We start from the raw sequence: 23,936 nt of genomic DNA on the forward strand, positions 1-23,936 counted from the left end.
ACACTCATATGACCACAGAGGCCAATTTTTAACTCCGATTTAGTTGAAATTTTGCACAGGGAGTAGAATTAGCATTGTAGCTATGCGTGCCAAATTTGGTTGAAATCGGTTAACAGTTAGATATAGCTCCCATATATATGTTTTTCTGATTTCGACAAAAATGGTAAAATACCAACATTTTCCTTGTAAAATCGCCACTGCTTAGTCGAAAAGTTGTAAAAATGACTAATTTTCCTAAACTTCTAATACATATATATCGAGCGATAAATCATAAATAAACTTTTGTGAAGTTTCCTTAAAATTGCTTCAGATTTAAATGTTTCCCATTTTTTTTTACTAACATTGTGTTCCATTAGCCGACTTAAATTTTGAGTCTACAGATTTTGTAGAAGTCTATCAAAGTCTGTCCAGATCGAGTGATATTTAAATGTATGTATTTGGGACAAACCTTTATATATAGCCCCCAACACATTTGACGGATGTGATATGGTATCGAAAATTTAGATCTACAAAGTGGTGCAGGGTATAATATTGTCGGCCCCGCCCGACTTTAGACTTTCCTTACTTGTTTATATAGTCTCTTACTTAAAAAAACATTCATATTCCTATGTTTGTCTCATTTTCTTGAAATTTTTAGTCTGCCTTTTTTTGGACTCACAGATTCATGCCTCGATTTGGTTTCTTGAGCCGAATTTATCCAATTTAGGCTTGAAATTTGAAATATTCCGTTATATCAGACCGATTAGACCGATTTTTTATATAGCACACATGCAATCCGATTTTACTTTTTGAGTATCTACACTCAAAAAAGTTTACTTGTATCCAAAGATTTTGACCTTCCCTTAAGGAGTTTGGTATTAATTCCGATCCAAAAATGCGGCTTCTTTAAGATAAAGAGATTTTTTGGGACCTTTCCAGTTTTAAATCTAGGGTCAATAAAAATAAAAGTGGACCGATATGGCCCATTTGCAATACCATCCGACCTACATCAATAACAACTACTTGTGCCAAGTTTCAAGTCGATAGCTTGTTCCGTTCGGAAGTTAGCGTGATTTCAACAGACGGACGGACGGACGGACATGCTCAGATCGACTCAGAATTTCACCACGACCCAGAATATATACTTTATGGGGTCTTAGATCAATATTTCGATGTCTTACAAACGGAATGACAAAGTTAATATACCCCCATCTTATGGTGGAGGATATAAAAATGTTTTCATTATTCCAAAAAAAAAATTAAACCAAAGATGCAAAATCTTCGAAATAAGTTTTAGCCTATATTTGAAGCTTTTTATCTTTAATCAAAAGATTCAATATCTCAGTTAATTTAAATATTTATTCTTTAAATCAAAAATGTTTTTCTTTAATTGCGACTTTGGAAGAGGGACGGACGCGAATTTTTGTCCTAAACTTAAAGAATGGCAATTTTTAAATCAAGGATTATAAATTTTCTTTTAATAAAAATTTCTCTATTTTGAAGAAATTTGTCCTTAATATTATGCAAATTGCGTGCTCTAAAATTTTGGTTGCAAAATCTTTCATACCATATTATTTCAATATTTTTTCGGTGTAGGAGATAAAAATTTGTATTAGAAAATAATAATAATTTTAGCTTGTATCCTTCATATAGACCAATCTACTATTTTACAAAAAATATTCACAATATTGCATTGAACGCAAAGAATACCAATGTGAATTTTGCTTAACTTAGAAGACGTGTTGCTTAGTAAAAAATTTTTTTAATTGTCCAAAAGTCGATCAATTTTTGAATTAAAGCGTTTGATTTTAAAATTAAAACAGGCATCTTTACATAAAGGAATTTTTTTTTTAACTGACCTTAAAAATTATCAACTCAGTTAAAAATTATCAATCAATAGTATTAAAGACACATGACAAGATATGAAAAAAATTTTGCATGGTTGTTAAGGGCATATACTAACTCACGTACAGAATTTTAACCGGATCGGATAAAATTTACTCTTCCAAGAGTTTTCGGAGGTCATATCTGGGAATCGGTTTATGTGGGGGCTATATAAAGGGTGATTCTTTTGAGGTTAGGATTTTCATGCATTAGTATTTGACAGATCACGTGGGATTTCAGACATGGTGTCAAAGAGAAAGATGCTCAGTATGCTTTGACATTTCATCATGAATAGACTTACGATCTGCCACAACGTCGAATTTTCAGTGAATGGGCCCTAGAAAAGTTGGCAGAAAATCCGCTTTTTTATCGACAAATTTTGTTCAGCGATGAGGCTCATTTCTGGTTGAATGGCTACGTAAATAAGCAAAATTGCCGCATTTGGAGTGAAGAGCAACCAGAAGCCGTTCAAGAACTACCCATGCATCCCGAAAAATGCACTGTTTGGTGTGGTTTGTACGCTGGTGGAATCATTGGACCGTATTTTTTCAAAGATGCTGTTGGACGCAACGTTACGGTGAATGGCGATCGCTATCGTTCGATGCTAACAAACTTTTTGTTGCCAAAAATGGAAGAACTGAACTTGGTTGACATGTGGTTTCAACAAGATGGCGCTACATGCCACACAGCTCGCGATTCTATGGCCATTTTGAGGGAAAACTTCGGAGAACAATTCATCTCAAGAAATGGACCGGTAAGTTGGCCACCAAGATCATGCGATTTGACGCCTTTAGACTATTTTTTGTGGGGCTACGTCAAGTCTAAAGTCTACAGAAATAAGCCAGCAACTATTCCAGCTTTGGAAGACAACATTTCCGAAGAAATTCGGGCTATTCCGGCCGAAATGCTCGAAAAAGTTGCCCAAAATTGGACTTTCCGAATGGACCACCTAAGACGCAGCCGCGGTCAACATTTAAATGAAATTATCTTCAAAAAGTAAATGTCATGGACCAATCTAACGTTTCAAATAAAGAACCGATGAGATTTTGCAAATTTTATGCGTTTTTTTTTTAAAAAAAGTTATCAAGCTCTTAACAAATCACCCTTTATAATTATAGACGGATATGGACCAATTTTTGCATCGTACTTATAGGGCATATACTAACATTACATATCAAATTTCAACAGGATCTAAGAGTTTCCAGAGGTTAACAGCCTGTTTCTGTATTTCGAACGAGCTCTATCGATCGACTGAAATGGAAACAAACAGCTGAATTTATAACCAAAAATCAGCTGTTTCTATGCATTCGTTTCGATCGATAGAGCTCGTTCGACATACAGAAACAGGCTGTAAATCTGGAGATCGGTTTATATAGGGGCTGTATATGCCCTATATACTAACATCGCGTACCAAATTTCAAGCGGATCGGATGAGATTTGCTCTTCCAAGGGTCTTCGGAGGTCAAATCTTTTGATCGGTTTGTATGGAGTCTACATATGATTGTGGAGTGATATGGACCAAGTTTTGCAGGGTTGTTAGAGGGCATATACTAACATAAGGTACCGAATTTTCACCGTATCGAATGAAATTTACTCCTCTAAGAGATTCCGGAGATCAAGTCTGGGGATCGGTTTACTTTATATGCGGGCTATATATAATTGTAGACCATTTTTTGCATGGTTCTTAAAGGGAATTTACTCACATCAAGTACAAAATTTTGATCGGATTAGATTCGCTCTTCCAAGAGGCTTCACAAATGTGAGACCAATATTTCGATGTGTTACAAACGGAATGACAAAGCTAACAGGTTGGCTGATAAGTCCCCGGTCTGACACATAGATGGCGTCGCTAGTATTAAATGCATATTATTTTTATATAGTACCAACCTTCAAATGATTCGTGTCAAAATTTGACGTCTGTAAGCCAATTAGTTTGTGAGATAGAGCGTCTTTTCTGAAGCGACTTTTGTTATTGTGAAAAAATGAAAAAAAAAAAAACAATTTCGTGTTTTGATAAAATACGGTTTTCTGAAGGGAAAAAATACGGTGGAAGCAAAAACTTGGCTTGATAATGAGTTTCCGGACTTTGCCCCAGGGAAATCAACAATAATTGATTGGTATGCAAAATTCAAGCGTGGTGAAATGAGCACGGATGACGGTGAACGCAGTGGACTCCCAAAAGAGGTGGTTACCGACGAAAACATAAAAAAAAATCCACAAAATGATTTTGAATGACCGTAAAATGAAGTTAATCCAGATAAGAGAGGCCTTAAAAATATCAAAGGAACGTGTTGGTCATATCATTCATCAATATTTGGATATGCGGAAGCTCTGTGCAAAATGGGTGCCGCGCGAGCTCACATTTGACCAAAAACAACAACGTGTTGATGATTCTGAGCGGTGTTTGCAGCTGTTAACTCGTAATACACCCGAGTTTTTCCGTCGATATGTGACAATGGATGAAACATGGCTTCATCACTACACCCCTGAGTCCAATCGACAGTCGGCTGAGTGGACAGCGACCAGTGAACCGTCTCCGAAGCGTGGAAAGACTCAAAAGTCCGCTGGCAAAGTAATGGCCTCTGTTTTTTGGGATGCGCATGGAATAATTTTTATCGATTATCTTGAGAAGGGAAAAACCATCAACAGTGACTATTATATGGCGTTATTGGAGCGTTTGAAGGTCGAAACCGCGGCAAAACGGTCCCATATGAAGAAGAAAAAAGTGTTGTTCCACCAAGACAACGCACCGTGCCACAAGTCATTGAGAAGGATGGCAAAAATTCATGAATTGGGCTTCGAATTGCTTCCCCACCCACCGTATTCTCCAGATCTGGCCCCCATCGACTTTTTCTTGTTCTCAGACCTCAAAAGGATGCTCGCAGGGAAAAAATTTGGCTGCAATGAAGAGATGATCGCCGAAACTGAAGCCTATTTTGAGGCAAAACCGAAGGAGTACTACCAAAATGGTATCAAAAAATTGGAAGGTCGTTATAATCGTTGTATCGCTCTTGAAGGGAACTATGTTGAATAATAAAAACGAATTTTGACAAAAAAATGTGTTTTTCTTTGTTAGACCGGGGACTTATCAGCCAACCTGTTACTAAATACATTTTTGTAATTTCGAACTCCTATTTTTTTTTCTTCAAACTACGAAATTTTCTTTAACAAGTATACAAAAATAATTACCTGAAATAAATTTTCTTGAATTTGTCAAAAAATATTTACTTAGTTTTGTGTCTAATAATATTAAAAATGTACTTATTTTGGTGAAATCGGTATGACATCTGCTTTTGTAATACAGTTTAGTTAACATTTTCGAAAATTAACCGAAAATTTCCTTCCTGGTGGGTTCACTGTTTTTTGAGTGTATGAGTCTATTTGTAACCAGTATATAGAAACCTTTCCGACTTTATATTTTTTCCGAAAAATACATTATAGTCACGACTTCAATTTTTTGTTTATCAAAAAAATATTCTAAGATCATAAGCAATAGACTTATTTCTCCAGAAGTTGTGGAAAAAAATAATATTTTAGTTAGGCCAAAGATTTAATGTCCCGAAAAAACGAATGTGAATTTTGCTGAGCATACAAGGCGCATTTCTCTGTTATAAAGATTTTTTCCTTGTCCAAAAGTCGATACACTTTTCAATGGCGTCGTTTTGTCCTTAACATACACGCAGAAAAGGAATATGATCACCTCAAACATGTTTCAAGAGCAAAATGTTATTTTTGTATGGTGACCATGTAACATGTTTGTCACTATAATGTTATTTTCTTGTAAAATATAACCGGCTTGCCGAAATCAGATACATGATTTCCGAGAAAATAACATGGTTGCGAAAACCATGTTACATGGTCACCACCCAAAAATAACATTTTGCTCTTAAAACATGTTTGAGGTGATCATATTCCTTCTCTGGGTGTATGTTTGACCAAAGTCAACTTGGCTTTAGTAGTTCTGAAGCAATTGATGAAATCGTCTTTAAATTTATTGACATTGTCTAGCAAGCAAAAAGGCTTTAAAAACTAGAAGATGTTTTTCAGTACTTTATCTCAAACACGTTTTTACTTATAACACCCCAGCAAAAAAATTGGAAGTTCTTCTACGGGCACAACTTTAAAAGCCCTTCTAAAAATGTCATCCCAAAGATGTTCTTTATTGTAACTACACAGGAAGTTATTTTAATTCAATTTTTTAAAATAGCTTTTTTCATATTTTAATGAGTAATTTAAAATTTTTTTGTTTCAAAAAGGTTAAAAAGATAATAAGAATTCATAAAAATTATTTAGAATTTTTCGAAAAAAAATCTAAATCCATTGTAGAAAAATTGCAAATTTTTTAAAATATCAAACGTTTTAGACAAGCGTTGGGATGCATTAAAAATTATAAGTTATCACAAACTTTTATAATTCACATCCAAAACATTGAATTCGGACCACACTTTAAGAAATGATGCAAATTCAATGCAATAGCTGCTGAAACGGTGGGCATTCGTCTTATGACAAGCCCATGATAAATTTATCGCTTCTGCGCGAATTTAGCACCACTTCCGGATCCAAAAAGAAAATTTTCACTACTTTTCTGGCGACGCTTTTTTTTTTGCTGGGACATCATTATTTCTACTTGAAGTCGAGCCTGAATTTGGAAATTTAAGTTGTCTTTTTAAAGGTATCTTTACTTCAATTCTCCGTTTCTTTGGCTCGAAATCGATCCCAAAATCATTAGCACTTCGGGATCCAAAAAGAACATTTTCACTACTTTTCTGGCGACGTTTTTTTTTTTTGCTGGGACGTCATTATTTCTACTTGAAGTCGAGTCTGAATTTGGAAATTTAAGTTGTCTTTTTAAAGGTATCTTTCACCCATGTTCGGATATTCACTTCAGTTCCACTTCCACTATTGACGTCAAATCCACGAACGTGAAAATTTGGTGCTCTTAATGCCATGTTCTTTTTTAACTTTTCTGTGACCAGCTGGGTTGCACAAATCACCCAAAAATTCACTAAGGCGGAAATCGGAATAAGTGGAATCAATAGACTTATTTTAATTTGTTATTTTTTTTTTAATTAAAAATGACGCAGTTTTAATAAAACTCATGTATTAAATATAAAACATTTCAAATTTTTTACGCGAGTACTTTTTTTTTTTTTAACCGGAAATACACCCATCTTGGACATAATTCAACTTTCACCAAGACTTTTGCAAGTGAATTGATTTCACGAAAATTCCGGTGAAAGTGGATAGTAGGACACGAAAATCGTGGAATTGATTCTCATTCACCTGGAAGTGGATTTGGGAACATGGGCATTTACTTCAATTCTCCGTTTCTTTGGCTCGAAATCGATCCCAAAATCATTAGCATAGAGACAAAATCTTTGGAATCGGACATGCTTTGTTTTTCAGTGTAATTTGAAAATTTTTATAAAAAAAGCATTTTTTTCATGTGCAAAATAATAACATTTAAAGAAATGAATAAACAAACTGTGGCAATAAAACAATTTATAATAAACAATGATATTATATAAAGTATTTTCAACTCATTGCTGTGTCTTTGTTTTTATTAAAAAAATTTCTAATAATTTAAAATTAAATCCAAAAATATAATTAAATAAATTTAAAGAAAATTCACACCAATAAAGTCATTTTTACGTTATTAAAAAAAATCTTTTAGAATATTTGTCACATTTTAAAATTTTCTAAATTCCAATATGCATGAAAACCTTTTATCACTTACAACTTGGACCGGTCGCTGTATTCATATAGCTAGAATTATTCGATTGTAAACGTTGTTGATCCACAGAACCAACAACAACAGCAGTAGCAACAGGAGTTGATTCAGCATCGGGGGCCGCAGGATGTATTTGATGGCCACACAAAGAACATCTCTCAGGATTTTTTTCGTTGAGTATGCTATTATCGTTACAGCGACAATAGTTGTTAGTTGGAGTACTGACCATAGCAGCAGCTGCAGCACCTGCTTCCTCATCGGTTATTGGTGTCATCATTGATAGAGGTGTTGATGGATTTTTAGGTGGCGTACATGTGGGCGTTTTGAATAGTGGGGCCGATGTCATTCTCTCTAGGAAATGATCAAGTTGTTTGAGCGATAATGCATTGTGCAATGTTTCAAGAGGTCGTATGGGTGGAACGCCGCCAAAACCGTCGAGAACTGTTAATTGAAAGACTTTTTACAATTAATAACTGTGATTTGATTGATTTTAAAGCTGAAGGGAGAATTTAAGTGAAGGTTAATTCTCCAACATGAACAATTATGTATAATGAAATATGTAGAACTGAGATGAGGAGAGATTGGATCGAAATGTAACTACATACTTATATCCAAAGGTATGCTACGGGAAATGGATCTATTACAGGACCAGTTCCAATACTGGTCTAAATGTTTGGTTGGGGCCGGCCACTTTAACATGGGTTTCTCATTGTGGGGGGGGGGGGGGGGGGGCAAATTTACACTTTAGCACTTGGATTCATTCCAAAGCACACATCCTGGGACAATTTAGTAGAACCACCTCATGAATCAGTCTGGGACAAACTCATCGCAACCTGTTTCATTTTCATATTCTGTTAATTATATTTCAGTAAATGTTTAGATCCAATAAGATTTTAATATCAAGAGAGTATGGAAATTGATAAACTATATGAAAATACAAAAATTGCTACAAACCGACATCAGTCCTGTGATAGGTCCAGCGGCGGTATTAAAATGATCTCCAAGAAAATGAGCCCCAAAACCCAAATAAACAGGACCACAAATGTCAAGCGACCCTTCATAACGAATATGAGCCCCAACAAAATGTAACTGAAGCATGAAAATCGTCCTCGAAATAAAATTAGCGCTCACTTTTTCCTTTTGATTTAAAAGACCGAGTGAAAATGAACCATAATGGATTGAAAAAATGTATGAAATTGAAAAAAAAACGGTATGATTTTTAAATGTTTTAAATTTTTAATAAAAAATTAATTGATACAATCAATTTTTTAATCAAAATAAAATCACAATGTCAATTAAGAAAGTTATTGAAAATAGTTACATCTTTAATTAAAAAATACAATAATTGATACAATCATTTTTACAACTAAGAGCTCGTGAGTGACAATGTTCGCGATGTTTATTAAACAATTAATTGTTTCAAATAACAATTTTATTAAACAATTTAATCGATGTCAATTGCAAAACTCAATTAATTATTTAACTAAATAATTAATGTTATCTATTAAAAAACTGATTGAGTTTTCCTATCAACATCAATTACATTTTTGATTAATTGTTTTTTTTTCCAATCAACATGAATTGGTATGCGAAAATAGACGCAATTTTAAAACAAAGTACATTCACCGTTGCCACTCGAGCCAAAAATAATCTACAAAATTTTTAACAAAATTTTACCAAAAACTACCATATAGACACAACTTTATTTCGCAGTGTTTTATCAAATTTTTTTGATTAAAAGTTTTTTCAAATTTATATTTCTATAGAAAATTTTGTCAAAATTTTATTTCTATAGAAAATTTTGTCAAAATTTTATTTTTAAAGAAAATTTTCTCAACACTTTATTTTTAAAGAAAATTTTCTCAAAATTTTATTTCTATAGAAAATTTACGCAAAAATTAATTTCTATAGAAAGTTTTGTCAAAATTTTATTTCTGTAGAAAATTTTGTCAAAATTGTATTCCAATAGAAAATTTTCTCAAAATTTTATTTCTATAGAAAATTTTCTCAAAATTTTATTTCTATAGAAAATTTTCTCAAAATTTTATTTCTATAGAAAATTTTGTCAAAATTTTATTTCGTTTTGTTTGTTATTGTTGGTTTCTCTTCAATCGTTATTGTTGTTTTTGATCTCAGCTTAAAACCATGTATTGACTAAACTACAAGTGTAGCTTAACCAACAGAGGAAAAGTATGCTTTTCAAAATTATTTGGGCAAAGCCCTATAGACTGCAAGATGGTTGGATGTACAGCTGTTTGCCTAAACAAATTTGCAAGCATAGCAATTGGTTAGGCAGTAGCCGACTATCAAACCTTTTTTCGGAAGGTTCAAGTGTAGTTCACTTTGGGTTGAGTGAATTACCCGAATTTATTCTGATAATTGGTTGATAGTTTTCTGCAAATAGAGGATGCTGATGAGGAATGTGGTAATTCCGAAACAGCTGTACATCCAACCATCTTGTAGTCTATAGGGATTTGCATAAATAAATTTGACAAGCATACTTTTCCTCTGTTGGTTAAGCTACACTTGTAGTTTAGTCAATGCATGATAATTGGTTGATAGTTTTCTGCAAGTAGAGGATGCTGATGAGGAATGTGGTAATTCCGAAACAGCTGTACATCCAACCATCTTGCAGTCTATAGGGATTTGCATAAATAAATTTGACAAGCATACTTTTCCTCTGTTGGTTAAGCTACACTTGTAGTTTAGTCAATGCATGGTTTTAAGCTGATTTGATAACAACAATAAGATTTTATTTCTATAGAAAATTTTGTCAAAATTTTATTTCTATAGAGAATTTTGTCAAAATTTTATTTATATAGAAAATTTTGTCAAAATTTTATTTCTATAGAGAATTTTGTCAAAATTTTATTTCTATAGAAAATTTTGTCAAAATTTTATTTCTATAGAAAATTTTGTCAAAATTTTATTTCTATAGAGAATTTTGTCAAAATTTTATTTCTATAGAAAATTTTGTCAACATTTTATTTCTATTGAAAATTTTGTCTAAATTTTATTCCTATAGATTTTTTCAACATTTGATTTCTATAGAAAATTTTCTCAAAATTTTTTTTTCTACAGAAAATTTTGTCAAAATTTTATTTCTATTGAAAATTTTGTCAAGATATTTTTTCTGTAGAAAATTTTGTCCATTTTTTTTTTCTGTAGAAAATTTTCTCAAAATTTTATTTTTATAGAAAATTTTGTCAAAATTTTATTTCTATAGAAAATTTTCTCAAAATTTTTTTTTCTACAGAAAATTTTCTCAATTTTTTTTTCTACAGAAAATTTTGTTAAAATATTATTTCTATTGAAAATTTTGTCAAAATTCTATTTCTATAGAAAATTTTGTCATTTTTTTTTTCTGTAGAAAATTTTGTCAAAATTTTATTTTTATAGAAAATTTTGTCAACATTTTATTTCTATAATTTTGTCAACATTTTATTTCTATAGAAAATTTTGTCAAAATTTTATTTCTATAGAAAATTTTGTCAAAATTTTATTTCTATAGAAAATTTTGTCAAAATATTATTTCTATAGGAAATTTTGTCAAAATTTTATTTCTATAGAAAATTTTGTCAAAATTTTATTTCTATAGAAAATTTTGTCAAAATTTTATTTCTATAGAAAATTTTGTCAACATTTTATTTCTATCGAAAATTTTATCAAAATTTTATTTCTATAGAAATTTTTGTCAAAATTTTATTTCTATAGATAATTTTGTCAAAATTTTATTTCTATAGAAAATTTTGTCAAAAGTTTATTTCTACAGAAAATTTTGTCAAAATTTTATTTCTATAGAAAATTTTGTCAAAAGTTTATTTCTACAGAAAATTTTCTCAAAATTTTATTTCCATAGAAAATTGTCTCAAAATTTTATTTCTATAGAAAATTTTTTCAAAATTTTGTTTCTATAGAAAATTTTATCAAATTTTTGTTTCTATAGAAAATTTTATCAAATTTTTATTTCTATAGAAAATTTTGTCAAAATTTTATTTCTATAGAAAATTTTGTCAAAATTTTATTTCTATAGAATATTTTGTAAAAAATATAGTTGGTGAGGAATATTTTGTAAAATCTACCAAAACATCAAGAATTTTACCAATCTACCGAATATTAAAAAAATCTAACATTTTTGGTAGAATTCTACCAACTGTGGCAATATTTAAATTGGGGTTTATTTCCATAATGCAAACTGGCCCCAAAAATAAAATGAAACTACTCCTCAAACAACATAAAAATAAAAATTTAGTGTCGTTGTTTTCCATATAATTTTCTGGGACCCTACTTTATCTGGGGCTAATTTTCATGGGGCCCATATTCATAGAGTCAAGTGCAAAATCTTTGATTTGTAGATTCCGTGGTTTGGATAGAATAACCATAACCAAATTTTGCGATTGTGATTACCGGAACATGGGGGTTTATTTCATATTTACATCCGACGAACGTTTATTGAAACAGGTGGTAGGTTTGCCATATAGAATAGAAGAAAACCTAACCTAAGGTCTGCAAACTAGAGATTTGTATACCCTCTGAAGAGATCAGAATTTGAGCTCTTCTGTTTTATGTATGACCGACGTCCAGAGATTCTGTAATTGGGAAGTCGCAAATCGACTAGAATTGCAAAATAATGGTACTAAAAAATTGGAAGTAGAACGACAATAATACGTCTATATTAGGCTTAGTACTAAGATTGTTTCTGTGAAAAACGAACATCAGCAGGTTAAGTTATAGTGGCAGCCTGCTATTTCAGGCTCACTTAGACTATTTAGTCCATTGCGATACTACAGTAGTGAACTACTCTCTCATCACTGAGAGTTACGCGATTCTATGTTTAGATCAATGATAAGGGCCCTCCTTTTATAGCCGAGTTCGAACGGCGTTCCACAATGCCACTTAGAGAAACTTTGAAATACTCAGAAATTTCACCAGAAATACTGAGAGGGGATAATAAAACGGTTGGTGTCTGGGATTGAACCCATGACCTTTTGTATGCAAGACTGGCATGGTAACCATTGCACTACGGTGGGTCCCAAACAAAAGCTTGTTAACTTATTTGTGCGAAAAAATATGCCTGCCTATTTTCCAGTCCAAAAATTTCAGAGATGCATCACTATTTGTTCGAAAAAAAAAAAAAAAAAACTAAAAACAAAGATTTCGCGCAGATGGTTTTTATACGGATTATAAGAAATTTTCGTGCGAAAATGTTATCTTAATACTAGACTTTACACGGTATTAAACACAAGGTAAACTCACCCACCTGTGATCCTTACCTCATACATAGCCAACCAAATCTCTTAACGAGATAGATGAGTATTCAAGGGAACTGCAATTGGAATAAGTTAACCAACTAGGAACTATCTTACTTATTCTAGGGCTATGTCTCCAGGTAGCTGGAGCGTGAGAAGGATATTATGATAAGGAATCTCTGATGAGTTGGGGCTGGTTTGTGGCTGTACGATGTATATGGAGTTCATCGTGTGGCAGCGGAAGGAATAATTAAATCATCAATTAAATTTTAATTGGCGACGGGTTAAAAAATATTTTTTTCTACAGATGGATTGATCAAACATGAGAGAGCTGGTGCTATCGGAAGTATTAAAGATTTCTATGTCTCAAAAATTGGTTTAAGAACTTTTACTTGTAGGTTTATGACAATACTTGGGAATATCTGAGACTAAGTAAACAATACCTATATAAAAAAGGACCTGTTCTAATTGGTCATCCGGATCCATAAGCATACTTGAAACTATTTGGTATGTTGATCGATAACACTTGTACGGTTTGTCTGGAAGAATATTGAACGCTGAAATATATCGCACATATCACTGTGAGAACAATGGGTATGAAAATGTCATGTCAAAGTTAATTGAATTATCAGGGTTAGAATGAAGAACTATGAGGGCCAAAAACGATTACGTGGATATTGGATGAAACGATCAAATTCTAAAACGAGATGAGTAATAACACAATATACTGGGAGCCACCGTGGTGCAATAATTGTCATGCTCACCCTGCATACAAAGGGTCATGGGTTCAATCCCAGTTTCGAACAAAACAAAAAGTTTTTAGGAGGTGGATTATCCCATCCCATTAATGCTGGTGTCATTTTCTGGGTGTTTCAAAACTTCTCTAAGTGGTTTCACCGCAATGTGAAAAGGGATGAAACTACGGATTTATTAGGTGGAATTCCTCTCAAACCGTTTTTTAGATTTAAAGAATGGCCACAAAAAATTTTGGCATTTTTTTCTCCCTGGTATACTCGGACCTGCGCAAATTGATCATTTCACATGGTGTACGATGAAAGAGGGTACCCCACCAGGATTATGGGTTACTATAGCAGTTGGCTATATAGCTTTGTCAAATCTAATAAATTACGTTACCAAGCAAGCAGTCATTTCACTGAGCTCAGACCACCTCCCCATAATTGACGGACTTACCGATTTCTTAACCTCAGAGCGCCGTTTATTAAACAAAGGAAGGCCAATTGGCCTAAAGAGATTACACAGATAATCGGTTCAATGAGCTACCGCTCCCTTTAATGAAAATGGATAGCTGACTGAATCAGGGAACTGAATCTACAGATCAGTAGGGTAGTCGACTAGCAAAGCCGGAACACATAGTTAGAACATCTGGGCTCAGGTACAGGTAAGATATGATCCAGCGTACGAGTCCCCTCGAACCCTGGAATGAGGGATGTTTGGATATCAGTCAATAGAGCCATTCCTGGTCTGCAATCAAGCGACTTGCAACAATTTTCCTCAGCCGAAGTTACCAATGTCAGCAACAGGCAAAATTATCAAATATACTGGGATCGACGGAATCTCAATGATAATGTCGAAGCCTCTGGGGAAACTGAGCGTTGCCTCTTCAAAGCAATAAATAAACTTGACGTATTTCTTTCAATTTTGCATTTAAAAAACCTGAACACCCCTCATTTTGAAGGTGTGTGTGTGTAGAATGTTGCTCCTATTTTGATTTTGGAATTCACTCTTCAGTTGTCAAAATGCCGTCCAAGCAAGAAGAGCAGCGAATCAAACTATTGCTCGCGCATCGCGAAAATCCGAGCTACTCGCTCGCAAAGCTGGCAAAATCGCTAAAAGTTGCCAAATCAACCATTACAAATGTAATTAAAGTGTTTGGGGAACGTTTGTCGACAGCCAGGAAGTCTGGATCGGGGGGAAATCGAAAACCGGAAGCCGCTGAGACGACAAAGAGAGTTGCCGGTAGTTTCAAGCGAAACCCTAATCTCTCTCTCCGAGATGCCGCAAATAAGCTGGGTGTATCGTCTACAACCGTGCATCGAGCCAAAAAACGAGCCGGACTATCGACTTACAAGAAGGTAGTGACTCCAAATCGCGATGATAAACAAAATACGACGGCCAAAGCGTGATCCCGGAGGCTGTACAGGACGATGCTGACGAAGTTTGACTGCGTGGTAATGGACGACGAAACCTACGTCAAAGCCGACTACAAGCAGCTTCCGGGACAGGAGTTTTATACGGCAAAAGGAAGGGGAAAGGTAGCAGATATTTTCAAGCACATAAAACTGTCAAAGTTCGCAAAGAAATATCTGGTCAACCAAGAAATTTAAGTGAAAGAGTGTTAGAATAAACGTCTGCTGCCTTTCCTGAAGAAACACGGTTGTTCCGTACTGTTTTGGCCGTATTTGGCATCTTGTCATTACGGTAAAAAGGCCATGGAGTGGTACGCCGCCAACAACGTGCAGGTGGTTCCCAAGGACAAGAACCTTCACAACACGCCAGAGCTCCGCCCAATTGAGAAATACTGGGATATTGTCAAGCGGAACCTAAAGAAGACCAAAAAAACTGCTAAGGACGAGCAGAAGTTCAAAGCAAACTGGCTTTCTGCGGCGAAGAAGGTGGACAAGGTGGCTGTACAAAATCTGATGGCAGGTGTCAAGCGTGAGGCCCGGCAATTCGAATTTGGAAAGCGAAAGCCTAACCGAATATTTTTCCTGGATTTTATACTAATTGAACTTGAAAAAGAAATTTAATTTGATTTTTTAAATAAACGATTTCACCGATTTACACGCGTTTTCCCTTGACCAAATTTTGACCGTATCACCCTTTACTCTACCCCAGCATTGTAGAGAATCCGAAAAGTTTATAGCACACAGTATTGCATGCCATTTCTGTCCTCGTGGCTTTTGAAATATCGAATGCATTCGATACGGTCAGTCGTGCCACTCACTTCGAGGACATTAAAAACAAGTGTCTACAGACATGGACAAAACGTCGGTTTCGAAATCATAAGTTTGGCCGATTGTCATAGAGAAGAAATAAAAGCCTCGTAGAGTAAAACAGGGAGTTCCCAAGAAAGGATAATATCTCTGGTACTGTTTAACAAATACCTACTATCTAGTTCACCCCCTACTGACAGAGTTGAGAGTTGTATCATATGAGGGCGGACAGGTCTGAATAGGATTTATGACGACACTATAGTGTATGCGATGAGACAGACAGACCACCAGGCAGGCTAGTTTGTGCAGTATCTCCTGGGTTTTTATCGCAATACTCATCCAAATCACTATCTTGTAGATAGGCATGAAGATACTATAGAGTAAGCGGTGAGAAGATACAAAGTTATTTATGTTCTCCGAGTCCTACCACCCATAGCAACGTATGAAAGAGACCTGTCACGACAGACCAGATCAGTTTTGACTCTAACTACTGGATTAATATTCCAGTGACCTTCCAAACCCTCACCTTGTGGAAAGACAACAACCGGCCAGGAATGTCACGGTCGATCTTATTTTTTTAGAGCTCGAGGACCATACATACAAAAGTGAGTCTCTAGATTAGGCTGCTGATGGGAAAGGTCTTAACAGGATTCATCAGCATGCTATAGAGTAAGCGATGAGAAACTACAAGGTTATTTATGTTCTTCGAGTCCTACCACCGCCCATAGCAACGGATGAAAGAGATCTCCCAGTTTTGGCTCTAACTCCTAGATTGTTATTGCGGTAACCATACAAACCCTCACCTTGTGGATAGGTTGCGGCGGTCGACTTTCTTTTTTTAGAGCTCGAAATCCAGACACGAATATAATTAGGGAACAAGAATATTGTAAATAGATGCACTTTGATCATGACAAATAGAACCATGTATGTATGTAATAGATAACTAAGAAACAAACGAAATATGATGAAATAAATAAAGACGCGATTATTGTTGTGGCGATCAAAGAGAGTACAATATTTATGACCATTTTCACGAAGCTCCATTAGGTTTTAACTGGCTGTTAACAGAAAGGAAATTACAAATATCTTCTCTCTGGCTAGATTAGGTATAGTGGCAGCCCGATATTTTTGGTTCACTTAGACTATTCAGTCCATTGTGATATCACAGTGGTGAACTTCTCTCTTATCACTAAGTGCTGCCCTATTATATGTTAAGCTTAATGACAAGGGACCTTCTTTTTATAGCCGAGTCCGAACGGCTTTCCACATTGTAGTGAAACCACTTAGAGAAGCATTGAAACACTCAGAAATGTCACCAGCATTACTGAAGTGGGATAACCCACCGATGAAAAACTGTTCGGTGTTTGGTCGAAACTGGGGTTGAACCCTCGACTCTGTGTATGCAAGGCGAGCATGCTTACCATTGCACCAAGGTGGCTCCCGTGGTTAACTTTAACTGAAAAACTTTCAGTAGCTAATTTCCTTCCATATCCATACTACAGTTTAAAAGTTCGTTAGCTAACGTAGCACTAACGGAGCTTCATGCAAATGTGTGGTTAATGTTGGATCTACACACACTTTTTTTTTTTTTTTTTTTTTATTTATTTATGAAAACGTTATAATATTTCATTATCTAAAAAAAAAAATTGGCCTCAGCGCCATATGGCATTTTAGAGGCTCATTGGCAACATATTTATATACTTTTTATATTGAAATATTTCTTGTTATTGAATGAATTATATGACTAAATATTAATTTAGATATATACAAAAGTACAATTTATATATAAAACTCAATAAATAATTATATTAGTACAATTTATATATAAAAATCAATAAATAATTATATTAGGAGCTCATCAACTTTTGTTAACAAAAAATCTTTTATTCTCATTTTAAAAAGAGATAAGCTTGAGATGGACTTTATATTGCAAGGCAAAGCATTAAAATTGACTGTTCCGGAATACTCAATTCTTTGTTTGGTGGTTTCACTTCTGCAAAACGCTACTCTTAAATGGCTTCTGTTACGAGTATTGAATATGTGGTAGTTAGGCATAAACGAGATTGTATGGTGTCCTATTGAATGAAGACATTTATAAACATATACATACAATTGAAAGCTATGAATTCCGAAAATGGGCAATATATTGGGAAACACTTCACTATATAATGATACAGAAGAGTACCTCAAAGGTAGATTTCCCACAGACTTTAAAGCCTTATTCTGCATCGTTTGCAAACTTCTAAGTTCCGTAGATCTCTTGCATGCATAACAAATGGCTAAGTAATTCAAATGACTTTGTATTAATGCCTGATAAACCAAAAGTTTAGTTCGTTTATCAAATCTGTGTCTGAACTTGTACAAAATTCCAACCGCTGGAGCAATCTTAGACTTGACATGCTCTATGTGTCTATTCCAAATGAGAGTACTTTGAAAGTGTAAGCCTAAATATCGTACCGAACTCACTTCCCTAATTTCGTTCCCATCAACAAAAATGCTAAAATCATTGTTGAAACGACATCTAGGTCGAAACCTTATCAATTTAGTTTTTATTGGGTTAATAAATAATCTATTTATCCTTGCGTATTCAATAATTAAGGACGCATCTCTTTCAATGAGGGGCCTAAGTGCAGTTTCGTGTTTGTATGGATATAGAATACAAATATCATCCGCATATAAAAACATCTTGCCAAAAAGTTGCAGTTTCCCAATGTCGTTTATATAAATCAAAAAGAGAAGCGGTCCTAGAATACTGCCCTGAGGCACACCATATCTCAAACTCCTTCCTATACTCTTTTGCTCATTAATCTGAACATATTGCGTCCTGTTTTCTAAGTAGCTCATCATTAGCGAGAGTTCGCGACCACGAACACCGCAAAAGTTCAATTTTTGGGTCAAAACATTGTGATCGATGAGATCAAATGCTTTACTGAGGTCATAAAAAACACCAGCAACACCACTATTACCTTGATCCAATCCACTACATATGCAATTTTGAACGTTGACAGCAGCCTCCTCTGTTCCACAACCCCTACGAAAACCAAACTGGTAATCATTCAAGAAACCCGAATTATTTAGAAAAGATGAGAGATTATCATGTATCAATTTTTCAAAAAGGTTGTTTATAATCGGCAAGACCGAAATTGGTCTGAATTTATCAACAGTTGATGAAAATTTTTCCTTTGGAACAGGAATCACCTTATGAATTTTGAGAATATCAGGGTAAACACAAGTTTCCACAATATTGTTAAAAATCCGTAACAAGTAAGGCACTAAGATCTCACTACAAACAGAAATAACTTTGGGAGATATACCATCATGTCCACAACTCTTCCCTGGCAATAAACTTGAAATCAAGGATGTAAAATCCTCACAAGTAGCGCGCTGAAGGCGAAACTGCCTATCATTATAAACTAATGTGCCCATAGAATCACATGTGTCCCTAGGTGCACATATGATACCCGACTTCAATAGATCCACAGATCCAACAAAATATTCATTAAACATATTCGCCTTTTGAGCATCATCCATAACCAAATCTCCGTTGTCATCAGTCAAACTTATTTCTCTGTTCGAATCTCTTCCTAACGTCTCATTCAAAAACTTCCAAGTCTTCCGAGTATCGCCTTGAGTATTATTCAAGTTCGCCACATAGTAGTTATTAATAGAGTCCTTATATGCCGCCTTAACAACCTTGCTTATTCTTCTCAGTCTATCAATTATTAGGTTATCATGAGGATTTTTCCTCCTCATTTTCAACAATCTATTCTTCAAAGAATAAAGTTTGCTTAAATTTCCACTAACCCATGGTGTCAGCTTATGATCCGAATATTTCAAAGTCGTACTCGTACATAAATCGACAGAATCACGAATACAATTAACAAGGTTAGAAGTATCAACTGATGTATCATCAGTATATGGTAATTCCAATACCTTTTCCTGCAACCGTGATTTGAGTTTGGAATAGTCACAGTGTCTAAGTTCCATAATCATTCGCAGCGGTCGAGTCTCAAAATCAAACACGCAAGACACAACATTGTGGTCAGATAGTCCTTGCTCAATAGAATATAAATTTATCGAAAGATAAACATTCGTATAAACATGATCAATGGAAGTATTACTATGCGGACGAGTAATCATATCATGACAGTTTTTAAAGTCATAGGTACGAAGCAGATTTACTAAATTTGAAGAAGAATTCATATCCAACGAATCAATATTAGAGTCACCCAGAAAGAAACAAGAATATCGGGAATATGTCTCAAGTAATCTCTCTAATAGGATTAAAAAATTTGACACCAAACATTTTGGCGACCTGTAAAACGAAATAATTGTTAACGGCTTACCATTTAGCCGAAGCCCCAACATTTTGATAATAACATATTCAACATAGCCTTCACTTGTGCATTCTTGAACTGTATATGTCAAATCTTCCCGGACGTATAAAGTAGTGCCACCATAACAATCAAGGCGACAAGCATGAATTGATTTGAAACCAGGGATATTATAGAGCTGGACAATTTTCATATCAATCCATGTTTCCTGTACCGCAATAATAGCGGGTAATATTAAAAGCCGCGAAAGAAATTGCTTAAATCTGTTGAACTTTGTTATTGATGAAATGCTCCTAATATTTACAGAGATAATGTTAAAAAAATTATGTTTATTATTCAAATGTGCATTATATTCTTCAATTTTAGTGCAATATTTACTTTGAGCCATAAGATTTTAAATTTAAAACGAAATCAATCAAATCTATAATAAAATTCAAAAAATTCGTGTATTTATAGTGGAGATCCATAAGTGCCATCAGATTCACTCGCATTTGTTGCACGAGTTGTTCTATGTTTTGGAGGTTTATATGTAGCAGCATCATGTAAAATCTTATCTACATCATCTTTGCACCGTATAATTTTAGGACGAGACAATTCGCCTTTTTTGACAAAAACTCGGCCACCACTTGTGTAAATTGCTCTGTACCCAACATTCTTTAAAGTTTTTGCATAATTAAACAAATTTAAGGTTTCGCGACTAAGAAAGTCGTTGATAAATATGTTCTTAGTTTCTTCATTTTCCTTTAATTTATTCTTTGCTATCATTAGAGCTTCTTTGGATTTCATAGAATCAAATTTAACTACAATAGTTTTATTTCCATTTTCTTGTCTTTGCTTCAAAAAGTAAGCTTCAGAAATTGAATTCTTCTCAAGTGTAATTCCAACATTTTGAGTTACTTTCAATAATGTTTCTTCAGCTGACAATTCATTACATTGCTTTACTCCTCTAATAATACAATCACGTTTTACTCGTTCATCATTTAAAAATTTTAAAGAATCCTTTAATTCATGTACTTCTCTCTTCAACGCTTTATTTTCTTTTTCTACTAATTCAATTTTCTTTTTATTTTCCTTAACGCCGTTCATTATGTCATCATACTGCCTGGACATGAAGTTCATTGTATCATGCAATGCACTCAGCTGACTTTTTACTTCAGCCCTAAGTGATGCCAATTCTGATTTTATTGAGTTATCATCATTGTTGTTTTTTTTGCTTTGGTTATCGCTATGTTTATTTTCGCATATATGGCATACAAATTCTTCTTCTTCATTTTGTAACAAATGCTTGAATTGCCGTTTGTTTAGCTCAGTGCAGACAACATGAAAAGTGTTGTTGCATTGATCGCAATCTATGCTTTCTTCATTCTCTTCTACTTCCAACTTACATTGAATGCAAATAATTGTTTTACTCTTTATACTGCGTCTCGTAGCCATCGCTCAAATATTCCAAGTACTATATACTCTGGATGATCCAAAAAACCAATACAGAACTTTGAGGTGACGATAAAATCGTTGGAAAATAATAATTTAAATTTTAGTTTTGGAGCTTAATAAAAACCAAACCGTCTCACTACTAGGGTTGCCAACTTGACCTTTCTTTCCACTTTCCAAAAAGATTGCTATCACAAAGTTCAAATGTGTTTATTACCTTACCGTAGAGAGTATTTTTGTTTTAAACTAACGTAAATCTAAGACTTACCTGATGACGATACCGGTATCATATCTCTCAAATTGGGTGCCGATGAACTTCCGCTTATAACCGCTGTACTGAATAGACTATTGGTGCTTGTGGTCATCTTTTTACTAAAACCACCGAATCCCAACATTTTCATATAAGACATCTGGCCAGCAATACTGTGTCGTTGGCGTCTCGACGATACAGATGACGAGGACGAAGTCGATTGGACAGTATTATCTGTAGTGGTGGTATCAGTAATAGGGTTGTTGTTGTTGATAATGGTGGAGGACATTATGATAGAAGGGTTTGTGTTGGAAATGGTTTTATGGATCATAACAGAAGAATATTGTTTGGGTACATTTGTTGAATGGGGATTATGATGATAGTTGGTGTTAGAAGAAATTTGGGTAGTAGAAGTAGTAAGGGGATCAGTTGTATTAGTTGTAGAAGTAGTAGTAGAAGTGGTGATAGTGGATGTAGAATTATATGAGGATATTGCATTGGGAGGGATATATGAAATAAATTCATCATCATCATTAGTAATTGCATTAGTAGTAATATGAGTTGTATTTGTAGTAGTAGTAGAAGATGTATCATCATAAAGCAAATCATTTAAATTATCATCAGAGGATGAATTAGTTGAGGTAACAACAACAACATGAGGAAATTTCGGTGAAGATGAAAAAGGAGAAGGTGAATGTTGATGACAGTGATGCATATGGCTATGATGATGATGGTGGTGGTGATGATGATGATGGTGATGGTGATGATGCATATGACGATGATGATAGTATAGGGGAAAGTACCCGCGATTAGTGTTCCTTTCTAGAGGTAAAGGAGTAGTTTCTGCGATAGCAGTGATATTAGTATCCATGATTTGGGGGTTGTTAGATGTAGTGTAGGTAGTATTATTAGGAGCAGTAGTAATAGTTGTTGTAGTGTTCGTATTTGCATTAGTGGCTGCATTTTCAGCTATTGTATCAAATTGCCTAAAACTATGTGCTGGAAACTGAAAAGGGCTAACTGAAATCTCTGCTATAATTGGTGCCGATTGTGATGTAGGCAAATAGCTTTTTCTCCGAATTGCTAAAGGTTTATTTGAGGCATGCTTGTCACTACGTTGTGCTAAAGGATCTTTATGTTGATGTTTTTCATTCATTGCCTGACACAATTCTAAAGTGGATGCTGTAGGGGAATTTGAAGGTGAAGGAAGTTTTAAGCTACAACTACCCTCAGTCAATGGTGTTGTTGTTGCCTGCCTCATCATAGGCATCAAAAATTCTCCACTTAACAATGAAGCAGGAGCTGAAGAGGACATTTGATATTCTTCTTCATTGTCATCCCCATCCTCATTTTCGTCAATTTGTTCTTCAAATGAAGAACCCCTATAGGGCGAGACTTGGCCACTGGCAATGGGATGACTAGAAAGTTTCGTTGGAAAAGGTACAATCATTGAAGCCATATCACTTAGATCCGTCTCACTTTTCGAATGTGAATGGGGCATTATAACAATGTCCTCATTATTTGTGACACAATGGCCAGAACAATTACATGTTAAAGGTCTCTCATTGGTAGCCAAAGGAGACATACGGCGTAAATCTTGCAGAATATGCATAAATTCCCCTTCATCACCACTTTCAATGCGTCGCATGGTAAGCAATTGAGCTTGTTTCTTTTTCAAACTGCTACATGGTGATTGATCCTTACACATATGATGGGTATCTGGAGTACCCGGATTCAAAGAGAAATCAATATCGGACAAAGGCAATTCATTGGTTGATGAATCGATTTTGAAAAAAGTCAAACTATCTGTTACACGTATTTGAAAATACGATTGAGCCGGGTTAGTAGGCCTTGAGGTTAGAATTTCACGAAACTCTTTTGTATTATTATTATAATTAGAGGATATTACGATATTAGGAGTTGCTAGCGTAGCTGCAGCTGTTTGCGGTGATGTAGACAATTTATCTTCGGTTAAAAAAAGGCAAATAAACAAATAGCAACAATGTGTTGGTTTTGTTTTTTTTTTACAACATTTGAACCATGAAAGTTAGTCAAAGAATGATTTTTGAATTTGGGACGGGATCATTATTTATTTTTTTTTCGAATGTTTGATATGTTGTGTTG

General features: G+C 34.4%; 1 protein-coding gene across 16 annotated transcripts in view; it reads right to left on the reverse strand.

The window, feature by feature from the left end:
- Window positions 1–23,936, reverse strand: part of l(1)G0196 (inositol hexakisphosphate and diphosphoinositol-pentakisphosphate kinase) — a 114,305-nt gene that overhangs the window by 4,188 nt on the left and 86,181 nt on the right. For 10 of the 16 annotated variants that reach the window (XM_075299084.1, XM_075299083.1, XM_075299085.1 and 7 more), the window contains 3 exons: window positions 21,831–23,777; window positions 13,287–13,382; window positions 7,601–8,035 (listed from right to left, as the gene is read on the reverse strand). In XM_075299084.1, coding sequence (XP_075155199.1) covers window positions 7,601–8,035; window positions 13,287–13,382; window positions 21,831–23,777 — 2,478 coding nt within the window. Of the gene's footprint in view, window positions 1–7,600; window positions 8,051–13,286; window positions 13,383–21,830; window positions 23,778–23,936 lie in introns of all 16 variants that reach the window. The other 6 variants (XM_075299091.1, XM_075299090.1, XM_075299082.1 and 3 more) reach the window with 3 other exon arrangements.

The sequence above is a fragment of the Haematobia irritans genome, chromosome 3, assembly GCF_050003625.1.
Source record: "Haematobia irritans isolate KBUSLIRL chromosome 3, ASM5000362v1, whole genome shotgun sequence".
NCBI lineage: Eukaryota > Metazoa > Arthropoda > Insecta > Diptera > Muscidae > Haematobia > Haematobia irritans.